Source organism: Vitis riparia, chromosome 19 (assembly GCF_004353265.1).
Source record: "Vitis riparia cultivar Riparia Gloire de Montpellier isolate 1030 chromosome 19, EGFV_Vit.rip_1.0, whole genome shotgun sequence".
In the NCBI taxonomy this organism is placed as follows: domain Eukaryota; kingdom Viridiplantae; phylum Streptophyta; class Magnoliopsida; order Vitales; family Vitaceae; genus Vitis; species Vitis riparia.
In genome coordinates, this window is record NC_048449.1 from 5,645,405 (window position 1) to 5,658,041 (window position 12,637).

At 28.8% G+C, this 12,637-nt stretch overlaps 1 protein-coding gene across 2 annotated transcripts; it reads left to right on the forward strand.

Moving 5' to 3' along the window:
• The first annotated feature begins 1,684 nt into the window (after window positions 1-1,684).
• Window positions 1,685-12,333, forward strand: LOC117909225 (putative anthocyanidin reductase). Of its 2 annotated transcripts, XR_004650318.1 has the most exons (9): window positions 1,685-1,777; window positions 1,867-2,149; window positions 9,160-9,327; window positions 9,424-9,641; window positions 9,727-9,886; window positions 10,205-10,415; window positions 10,501-10,653; window positions 11,477-11,579; window positions 11,871-12,333. XR_004650318.1 is itself a non-coding variant. In XM_034823169.1 (8 exons), the coding sequence occupies exons 2-8, from the start codon at window positions 1,999-2,001 to the stop codon at window positions 11,478-11,480; spliced, it is 1,065 nt and encodes a 354-aa protein (XP_034679060.1). In that variant the 5' UTR covers window positions 1,685-1,777; window positions 1,867-1,998; the 3' UTR covers window positions 11,481-11,713. The 2 variants fall into 2 exon arrangements, 1 of the variants encoding a protein (XP_034679060.1); XM_034823169.1 differs by lacking the exon at window positions 11,871-12,333 and having other exon boundaries at window positions 11,477-11,713.
• The last annotated feature ends 304 nt before the right edge of the window (window positions 12,334-12,637 follow it).

The window sequence follows — 12,637 nt, forward strand, 5'->3', positions numbered from 1 at the left end:
TTTAAGAAAGTTATAACAGTTTTTTAAATGTTATAAAGCTTAAGCGTTTTCTAAAATTAGATTTTTTTTAATCTGCTCCATTTGGATTAGGCCCAGGCTAATGTCCTTAAACTTAACCATAACTCGTTTTGATGTTTTTATAATATTTATAAATTATATAATATTCATTTTCTTTTAATTTTTTTAAATATCAAATAATATTATATCATATATTATTTTTTTAGAAAGATATATAAATTTTTTTTATTGTTATCTTAAAATTTTATTTTATTTATTGTTTATATATATATATATATATATATATATATATATATATATATATATATATATATATATATTATAAATAGATTTTCAATTATGCAATCACGATTAACTCAAGTTTACTAATCAATTCAAATTTAGAGAAATGAGATTAGGTTGATTTGAGTTTATTATCTCAAATTAAAGATTAGATTGAACTCGATTGATTGTTTTTTAATTTGATCCGACCAATCCGCTCATATTACAACCTTATCACAAAATCTTTACATTGATGACAAAATCAATCAACCACGCTCCTAACATCCACATGCTTAATTTGAGCCCTATTTCAATTAAATTTCTTACATTTACTCCCATTTCCATATATGAAATCTTTTCATGATTATTTCAATTTTATACTTTAAATAACTTAATATATTTAACAAATTTTCTTCTTTAGAAAGTTTGACAAAAAAATATCAATATATATTTATACAATATCCACCGAATAAGTTTAAAAAAAAAATCAAATTTATGGAATTAAATTTCCCCTTTTTAAAAAAAAGAAAAAGAAAAAGAAAAAAGAAGGTAGAAACATTATTAGAGTTTGTTTAAGGAGTTTGCGACAAGTAGCTTTCTCAAACTTATGATCAAATTAGTGCCTTGATGTTACTAAGACTCACATAATTTTTTCTTTTAAAAATTAGGTTAAAACCGATTTTTGGAAATACAGATTTTAATTTGGTATTAAAGTTTCATTTTGAAAAACAATCCCAATCTTGTTTTCAAAATTGCTTTCAAAACAAAAACATTGGTTCTCGACAATATGAAGGAAATAAAATAAAGAAAAAAAGTAAGATAAAAGAAAAAAATGAAAAAAAAAATTAAAATTAATAAATTATTTTTATATGTTAATTCAAATTCACTTTACCCATTTTTTTTCTTTATACTCTTTCACAAGCAAACATACCTTTAACCAAATTGAGCTAAACATTATCTATGGTACGGTATTGTAATATAATTGATACAAGTAACGAAGCACATGACATTATGTGGAAGAGATTAGGAATGACAACGGGGCGAGTTCAGGACGGATCACCCCCATCCCAACCCCACCTCATTTATTCAAAACAATTCTCATTCTTGTCTCGTTTTAAAAAGTAAATAGGACAGGCGGGTATGATAAATTTCTATACCGGCCCCGTCCCGCTCCGTTTAATTTTTTTTTTTAAATTTAATTTAATTTTTTTTAAATTTCATTTAAATTTTTTAATTACTTTAAAATAAATATATTTTATAAATAATTAAATTATTATATTTTAATAACTTATTTTATGAAAAATATTTTATTATTATTTATATTAAAAATAATAAAATTTAAATTTAAATTAAATTAATTTTATATATAATCGAGGCAACCATTACCATCCTAGAAGAGATATATAGACCCCGGGAAGACTCTAGATAAGTCTGACAAACCTAACAAAAAAGGAATAAAAACATTTGTCACGCACATGCGTCGGCGGCACCACAGCTGGTAATTTGCATTCTTTATATATACTATTGTCTATTTCTGTATATTAATTAAAATACCTCCCGGTCCTCATTATAATATTATATGTATAGGCCACCGTCACAAGGCGGAGAAATCCACTCGGTGCCTTTCTTCTTCCACCTTCTGCCTTCTTCATCAGATTCAACTTTCCCTTTTGGAGGTTGGTTTTTTTGGTAGCTGGGATTTTGCAGGAAAATAAAGGAATGGAAAATGGTTCAGAGAGGAAGGTGGAGGGGAAAAGAGAGGAGAAAATGAGGTTTTGTGTGACTGGTGCAACCGGGTATATCGGATCTTGGCTTGTCAACACTCTCCTTCAAAGAGGCTACATGGTTCATGCCACTCTCCGTGATCCTGGTTTGTCTCTCTTTTTAATTATTCTTTTGTTTATTTATTTCCATCTAATTTTTTGGGTTGCAAAATGTTTGGAAAAAAAATATATATATATATATATATCCTTCATATTTCAATTCAATACTTAGAATTTTGGCATATGATGATTCTATAAGTATCATGTGATTTTATTTTATTTTATTTTAAAATTTTTAGCATCTAAAATTGTATTTTAGATAATATATTTTAAAATAAATATTAAAAAAAATATCGTGTATCGAAATTGGATCTTATTAAACCCAAGTATTATAGACATTTCCTCATTTCCACCCTGAAACTTTTTTTTTTTTTTTTTGTATTTATCTTCTATATCAATTTTATTATTAATTTCTTACTTTTTTTTAATTAATAAAATAAAAAATATTTAAAGAATCCAATCCCCAAATACAAAAGAAGAGTCACATGATATTTTTTTTAACCATTTTTTGTTTTTATTATCTTCATCTTCTTTAAGCATTTCTAACTTCGAATTTTCTCAAACTCTTCAGCATATGTTAAATGTTCATGATAAAATCTAAAAATATGATACAAATAAATGATATCAAAATATAAGATTTTGACTGTTAAATGTTTTTATATAAATAAAATCGATGAAAATATAATAATATAAATAAATAAAATGGAATATAAAATTATAAACATAAAGTTCTATTATTAAGATGACACCACATGAGTCTTTTTGATGCCTACCAAAAAAAAAAAAAAATCTCCCATGGTAGCATGATCGTAAATATTTAAATTGGCCAAAATCACATTTTTATAATATGATTTTAAATTGGCCAAAATTCGCAAAATAATTCTAAATCTAGTCTCTTTTAGTCACGGGACCATCCATGTTACAAAAAATCAAAGTTTGATAACTATGTTTTTTAATTTTTCTTTTAAAATTTTTAAATTTGTAATCATTAACTACGATTTTAAATTAAACTTGAAATTATAATTGATGGTTATGATTTTAAATATTATTTTTTATTTTAAACTTAAATTTAAAGTTATAATGGTTTATTAATTATAAATTAAACTTATAATTTTATTATTTTATTTCAAATACTTTAATTTAGTTTTTAAAAAATTAATTTAATATCATAAATTTATTATATTATTTTTTATTAATATGTAAGTAATCAATAAAATTATGTGATTATCTTTTAGTCTTTCTATAAGTTATTTTTTCTTATTATTTTCACAATTTTTGATATTTTTAATTTTATATAAAAATTACAGTTAATGACTATAATTTTGATTATTTAAAAAAAAATCATAATTATTAATTATGATTTTGTCAAGTGGATGGTCACGTGATTGAGAGTGAATTTAAAATTATTTTGTTAATCAACTTAATTTATGATTATTTTTTTAAATGAATTATTTATCTCAAAACTCCCGAGTTCAGTGCAAAAGCTGGCATCCAGCGACAAGTCCAATCCATCAACTTTATTTTAGTGTAAAAAGCCTGCTCCCTCATTAAGTGCTTTGGATTTTTTCCCAGGCCCCCCATCCCCAATATTATCTCCACCTCAGCCTAATATCCCTACATGCCTACTTCACGAATTTTGCTATGTTTTTTTTAAACTTTATTATTACTAAAAAATCACTAATGGTACTAAAAAATGACAATCAGTTAAAAATAAATATATTGCCTAAATAGATCCATTTATTTATTTATTTATATATTTTGGTTATCTTAGTTTCATTTTTCGATTTATACTTGTTTGATAAGCCAATTTAATAACTTAATTTAAGTTATTAGATAAATTAAGCATTTTTTGTAAAATAGTTTAATGGTATGAATTAAAGTAAAAAATAATTTTAAGTAATAAGTAAAAATAATTAACTTATTTTTTTAATTTCACATCTTTATTTTACTTTTTTACTCTTATTTGCTTTACCTTCATGATTTCCTTTGTTACTCCATAACTTTCTGTTATGTCCTAAAACCCACTTTAAGGGTATGTCGGTCATTTCACACCTCAAACCCAAAGACTCAAAGTGGAAACAATATAAACATTCGTATTATAACTGAAAATTTACCAATTACCAAAATTCATGTTTAGAGTAGTAGAACAAAAATTCTAAAATCTCCTGATAACATTTTTTAAACTAACACATCAAACCAAGTGTTATTGTCCAAATAACTTCAAATTCAAATAATTCTAATGGAAAAAAAAAAATTTAACATCTAAACAATAGTCAAAATAAGAGAGTTTTGACAAATGTCCTAATAAGTCAATTTCCCCTCTTAATTGTTACTCCTTGCCCGAATTGTGGGTACTTAGAAAAATTATCAATAAAAGGAGATGAACTCAAAACCCAATACGAAATATTAACACAGTTTTATGGATCAAATATCTTCAATTATACTTATAAATATGAGATATAACATATACTCTATTTATAAAACTTTTGAATTAAGCATGCTAATACATTTAAACAGTTCAACAAACATTTTCATATATATATATAAATAATTTCATACTGGTTATCAAATAACAAATAGTACTCATTTAAGTGGAACTTTACAAATAGGTGGCTATCTTCAAATGTTTCTTTTAAGGTGGATGGAACCAAACACTACTAGTACTAGTAACCTCTAACTAAACCCTTAGAGGTTGGGTTCAAATCAATTATATTTCCCACCACGAAAATATAAAGGTCAACTATTATATCATGTTGACAAATATTAAACAAATTAGAGTCAAATTCTTTATTTTATTTATTCCAACTTATAAAAGCAAAAAATCCCCAAGTATTTCAATATAAACAAAATAAATGTTATAACACATTTTTTTCATACAAAAATATATTTGATCCATGCTTAAAAGCAAAATTAACAATTACACATTTGAAACAACATATATATATATATATATATATATATATATATATATATATATATATATATATATATATATATATATATATATATATATATAATTATTTTCTTTTTTGCAAAATCTATATTAATTTCCTTTATCTCATAAGAAGTCCTAAAAAACTTTAGAGAAAAATAATTATGGAAAATCTATTATTTACCTAACAAAGTATAAGAGAAATAACCATTACTATTTATATAAAATTATAGGTTTTACAATCCTTAAAATTTTAGGTATTCAAATTAATGTTTTTAATTATGAAAGATAATTTAATATATTCCTATTTTAGAAAAATTTATTCCTATTTTAGAAAAATTAATAAATTTCTAATTCATATAAAACTTAAATTTTATTTTCAATTTATTTCTTAGGACACAACCTAATTTAATTAAATTACAATTTATTTCACTAATTAAATTTTATGTTATTTATTAACTTGCACCCATCATTAGTATAATTATAATACCAAAAACTTTATTTTACTTCCTTTTATTTATAAATTCTATTATTTCACTATTAGTTTTTTTTATCAAACATAACCAATACACAACAACTCTTCATCATTGTTAATATATGTATATATATATATATATATTAACCACCAAACAATTTCGTACATATCTTCCTTTATTATTAATATTATTTTTATTATTATTATTTTATTATTCTTATTTTTCCCATCATACTCATTCTTTTCCACACGCTCAACACTCAAGTCCGCATAAAATGAACAAAAAGAGTAAAGATTAATAGATTTTAAAAACCAAGACGTTTTTCCTTTCTAATAGGAATAATCGATTCCTGTAAAGAATGGAGATCAGGTGGTTAAAAAACTTTCAATGTGAGATGAACTTGATGAATTAGTCATTACCTCTTAGATGGTTAAGTCTTAAACAAGAGGCCTAGTTCTGATACTATTTGTTAGAAAAATTAGGTTAATCCAAACCTATGGTAATCACCCTAGAAGGGGGAGGTGAATAAGGTATTGATCTCTTTTTGCAAATTTAAATTATGTGAATGTAAGAGACAAATATATGCAAGTATATAATAAAACAATGTAAAGACAAGTGCATATAAAGTAAAGGAGTAGGGAAAAGAGAATGCAAATACAAGATTTTTATAGTGGTTTGGTGCAACCCGACCTACATCCACTCTCCTCTAGCTTCAATCCCAAGCTTGAGGTTCCACTAATTCAAGGCTTCCAAACCAAGCCTTCAAGTAATACAATTGGATTATGGTTCAAATCCATCATCTTGGACTTATGTCTCCAAGCACCCTTTACACTTCTCAAGAGATACCCCACTCTTGAACAACCCCTCAAGTGATATTCCACACTTGAGAATCCCTAAGTGATACCTCACACTTAGATTCTTCCTCTCAAAGATATACAAATAATTTCACAAACTCTTAGTACAAAACTTTAGGTTCAAATGATACAAGTAAACTAGGATTGAATGGTGCACTAATAATATGCAAGTTTTAGAACAATGGTGTACTAAAAAATACTCTCCTAAGGCTCAAATATATTCAAAAAATATTTAGGAAGGTTAAGCTCATGAAACAATGAAAATTAAAGCCTTTTTATAGAATAAAACGACCAAACTAGTCGTTGAGGTTCGATCGGTCGAATTGGGGTTGACCAGTCGACTAGTTGTTAGCATTTAATGCTTGGCAGGTAACCTTTGGACCTCGACTGCCCCTTGATCGGACCTCGACCGATTGAGGTGGAGGTCGACCAATTCCTCATTCGGTTGAACAACCGTTATGGAAAAGAGAGAATGTTTTTTTCACCTCTCAATCGGTTGAGTTAGGGGTCGACCTGCTCATCGACCGGTTCAACCAGTTGAGCTATTTTTTGCTCAACAACCAGCTTTTTCAACTTAAAACCTTTTAAACAAGTTTGGAAAAAATTTAACACAACGTTTTAGTTGAAAACATGAAATCATCTAATTTTAAAGGATTTTTAAAAAAAAAAACTCTTGGATAATTTTGATGCATAAGTAAAGAATATAATGTATGAAAAATCTGAGTGCACCAACAACCTTACAAAGAGATTTTATGAAGTTTAGGTCTTAAAAAGAATTTCTCTTTGAAGTCTTCTTCTTCTTATTAATTTCTCTTTGGCTTATTTTGTCTTTGTGATTGCCACTTTAGAAATCTTCTTGCTTAATCACACTTAAAATATAATATTAGTTCCAAACCTTATTTTGTTATCATCAAAACTGAGATTAACCAAACCTTGAAATATTAACCACCAAACAACTCCGTACATATCTTTCTTTATTATTAATATTATTTTATTATTCTTATTTTTTTCCCATCATACTCATTCTTTTCCCCACACTCAACACCCAAGCCTACAAATTATACATTTCTTTTTTTTTTTCTTTTTTTTTAATATTTTCTAATACCTTAAGTTACATATAATAATATATTTATTTACTCATTTAATTTTTGAAATTTCATTGCTTAGATCTATTCATTTAAAACAATTTTGAATTTCTCTATTTTTATCAATGGGACAACTTATATTTATAATTTCAATATTTTGATCTAAAATTTTTAAATAGATTAACCCTAGCCTAAATCAAAATCTTCCAAAGATTTTTTTTTTTCCATCTAAAAACTTAAGATTTCCCAATTTCCAATAATAAATCAACCCATAATCTTAAATTTCCAATATTTAGATATTAAAAAGAATTAAATAAACTAACCCTAATCTATTTTTTTTTAAAAAAAGAATATGTAGTGTGTTTAGAACTAACTAACGAATATAATATATTAATTTAGGGTTAGAATCTTACCTGAAAAAATCTTAACTTCAAACTCTAAACTTCTAAACCTTCAGCCCTAAGATCTCAAATTCTTTAATTATGATTGATAGGGTTTTCTAAATAAAGAAGGTAAGAAGAAAATTTAATTTATACCTAGGATTATCAATTGTGAAAGGACTCTTTCACCTTTAATGAGTTTAATTAATTACTTTGTGATTTACTATTTTGCCCCTAGAGTTAATTTGGGGTGTTACACTTCCATGTTACTCGATCTTATTTATCTTAATTACAATTTATGAGGATAAATATAATCAAGATTTAGAATAAATTTTAAGTTAATTTTATTAAATAATCTTAATAATTAAAGTAAAAATTAAGTAATAAATTTTAAATCAATAATTTAAGTATAATTAAACTTAAAATCAACTTAAGTCGTTAAGTAATAAGTATTAAATTTTACCAAATACCTCCTTACTCATAGATATTAAGTGTTTAGATACAATGACAACCATTAGAGAGGTTCGGTTTCAACAAAATACTAAAAAATTAAATAAATAAATGCTAAGGGAATTTTTTATATTTGGTTTTATGATAAAAAAAAAATATATGAAAAAGAAAATCAAATATGACTAAAATTAGTTAAAAATTTATGCACTTTTAAATTATTTGATTTTTATATAGAGGAATTGAAATAAAAGCAATAAGTTTAAAGTAGATATAAACATAATTTATTGATTTTGAATCTTTTTTCTTCTTCTTTTTTTCCATTTCTCATATTTTCTCTAACCAAACATGGTAGAAGAATTTTCTTGGGCCTTACAAGAAAGGATTTTGGCCTAGTCCAACTTTACAAGCCCACAAAATCGGGCCTGGGTCCAATCTCGACATTACCTCTGGCAGATTTGGTCCAGGCCCATTTTTGAGGTCTAGTTCATATCAAGCCAACGTTGGGCATAAGAAGATTTAAACTTTAAAACATGGAAGAAAAACAATTAAGTCATCATTTTTCTTGGATCACCTCCAATCATCATGAGTACAAATTTTTACACCACAAGTAATTTACATATCTAATATCTTAGCAAAATTTATTTTTATTTTTTCTATTTTAGTAAACAGGAAAAAAAAAAATTACTTTCATTTTCACTAGGAAGACCTGGCTATTTTCAAAATTTCAATGGCTCAATCAAGGTAAAACTTGAATCAATTTGTCACCAACTTGAAATCCAAAATCCTGTGTCGAATCAGAGATTCATCAGTACATTACCTCTCCATACTTACATGTATATGTTAAGTTTGATAAAATGTCACCTTATGCTAAAATTCTCAGAGAAGGCTGCACATCTTTTACCCTTATGGAGCGGCTGTGACCGATTGAGATTGTTCAAAGCTGATTTGCTGAACGAAGGGAGCTTTGATGAGGCCGTAAAGGGCTGCAATGGTGTATATCATGTTGCAGCTTCAATGGAATTCAACGTCATGGCCACAGAGAATATTGGTAATGCTCCTTTGAACTACTCAATAACAAGTATAGGCATGAAGTCTGGTGCAGAAATGGAAGTTTTTGATGATTCTTCTTTGTTTGAACTTGAAGAGGCTTACGTTCAATCAAATATCATCGACCCTGCAATCAAAGGAACATTGAATCTTCTCAAAGCCTGCCTAAAATCAGAAACTGTAGAGAGGGTTGTGTTCACATCTTCTATCAGCACCATCACAGCCAAGGACAGCTTAGGAAGATGGAGAGCTGTAGTTGATGAATCATGCCAGACCCCCATTGATCATGTCTGGAAGACGAGAGCGGGTGGTTGGGTAATGCTTCATTCTTCTCACTCACCTGCATTGTTGCACATAAAGTTGTTAAGCTTGTTTTAAGTAAAAAGAGTTGCTTTCACAGGTTTATGTGCTCTCAAAGCTTCTGACAGAGGAAGCTGCATTCCAGTTTGCAAAGGAGAAGGGCATTGATCTTGTGTCGGTAATAACAACTACTGTTGGTGGTCCATTTATCACTTCCTCTGTTCCATCAAGCATTCGAGTTCTCTTGTCGCCAATAACAGGTGATTATGGCATATAATTCAACTCACAATCTTTGTCACAACTCCAAAGAGTTAGCATCATCACGGTAACTAAAGCTCGACTATATTCAATAGCTATTGTATGATCCCTGAAATTCAATCTGAATTCTGCCAATACAACCTTTTTTTTTTCTGAATTTTCCATAGAATATGCTCCATGTCGAATAATCTAACCAAGATACGTCACATTCAAAGATATACCAAAATGAAGTACATATTTAATGTATGCTAACATTTTTCACAGCCCACCTGGAGACTAAGTATAGGATATTAACAATGAGGATTTGACCATTTCTATAGGTGAACCCGAGTTTTTTTCCATATTATCTGCTGTGAATTCCAGAATGGGGTCATTGGCTTTAGTTCACATAGAGGATATATGCAATGCCCATATATTCTTGATGGAGCAGGCTAAAGCAGAAGGTCGATACATATGTGGTGTTCAAAGTTATCAAATGTCTGAATTGATCAATCATCTGGCTAAAGTGTACCCTTGCTCAAATATTCAAAGGTACTTCCTTCTTTCAAAATATAAGGATAAATTCGTATGGGAAGTTTTCACAATTTCTGATATTGATTGTTTTATATTTTCCCAGGTTGGTGGAGGAAGAATGTGGTTCAGCGCCTTCTGAAATTTGCTCTAAGAAGTTAAATGATTTGGGCTTCAACTACAAGTACGGCTTAGAAGACATTATCCAACAGACAATTAATTGTTGTTTAGATCATGGATTTCTACCTCAGATTAGAAGGTAATTTTTGCAGCTGACTTTGACAATATTAAGCCAGCTTTAATAGATGGAGCTAGAATATAATTGTCAGCAGTAGTAAATGCAGAATTTTATTTTTATTTTTTTCAAATGATCTAAATCATTGATGACGTTTTAGTTATGAATTGTTTTATCGGTGTCTCTATTGTTTAAATTCATAGTCATTATAATTCTAGCAAAATGGATGCGTGATCGGCGGAAACAGGATTATTCAAAGGCGTTGATTCTGGAACCAAACTGATCTACAACTTGATGTCTAGCTTAACTCAATGAACTAGAAGGCACCGGTCATTTTCAAAACACTTTAGTCATCTGACTGTTAAACTTATTTAATGTGTTTCTTAGACAAGTGAAGGGTAAAGGGATATTGTATGACCAGAGGTAGGTTTATGTGCTGACTTCATCTTTAGTTCTAGAGCTGGGCCACATTATTAAATGTGGAGACCGGTTTGTTGAGGCCAAGCCAACATGACCAATTCAACAACAAAGAGAATGATTTGGGAACACAGTTTTGTGACCCTCTACACAACCCCAGATAACATCCTAGTATGCAGAACTTCCACATTTTCGTTTTTCTTTTCCTTTTGGGTTAGGGTAAAACTCATTCTGGTAGCAATTGCTTGGATTTCACCTGGTTCTAAACCAAAGGCTTCTCATGTCTTCTTCGTCCTTTTTTTTTTTTTTTCTTTTCATGTTTGTTGTTTGTGTTGTTGTTGTTCGCATGTCTTTTGCACCCTCTAAAATTCCCTACCCGTTTTCATTTTCCTTTCTTGAATAAGATGCTGTTTGCATTCAATTTTTTCAGATGAGAAGTCCCTAGTGGTTCATAATCAGTCAGAAGATGGAAATAATATTGAGTATGGCTCTGCAAGAGGGCAGGCCGTCAGATGGATACCAGTCTAAATCAAGTGAGTGATGCCAACTGCACTAAATATCTTCATTTGTGTTCATCTGCTCCCAAACTACCCCCTATTCCTGTATTTATGACCAACAACTGAATTCCATTCAATTTTCTGGATCCAAAAAAATTTGCATACAAGCAGTTATGAGGGGTTAGATGCATTTAACAAGTCCATGTGCCAGAGAGCCTTAAAAGCTCTCCAGATATTGCAGCAAGAAAATGATAAAGCACACCCAGCTACATGCTGTTAAGGACCCTTTGGAAAGTCTCCAATAAAGTCTACCATTTTGAAATGCAGACGAGGAGATAAAAAGAGGAGGAGAGATGGGTCCCTGACCTTATCTTCAATGTTAGCTACTCCCACATCAAGAGGATGAACAAGCCCCAGAGCAAACCTGACAATCAAAGCGTGAGAACAACATTTACAGCACAAAATCAAAAAACAAAAAATTTTATGCAAGGACAGGGAAGGAAGAGACAAAAAATCATCCTGGACAGAGAGCATATGCTGTTCAATCCTACCTCATTTTTGGACTACCCTCTGTTTTGTAACATACCTATCAAGCAAGGACCACATTCCCTTTTCCAACCCAATAATACTAGTCACAAGTTATATTCATTAGCTCAGAACTACTAATAGCAAAGTAATATAGAAACCATACTTAGTAGTAATGTTCCCCTAATCACAATCCACCAATGTGTAAATCACATGGAACCTAAGCTTGATTTATTTAACTAATGGGATTATTCTCTTCCTACTACCTCTTCAAGGACCATAGAACTCAAAAAACTAGCTTATACAACTGGTTCTGCTCTGTCTTTCCTGTAAAATTTAAGGTGACTGTCTGTTCAAGGTTTTGAGGTTTCAAATTATGTCACTATATGACGGTGCGCGCCATTAATTTTGAGGTATCATAATGGCTCTACCTGTGAAAAGGTTTCAAATTATATTAATACTTGGAGGTGCGTCGGTGATAATTATGGTTAGCACCTCCAAGGACACCATTAATACTGAGGTGCAAGTTCAACCTAAGATTGATTCTGGAGAGAACTCACCTTCCTAAG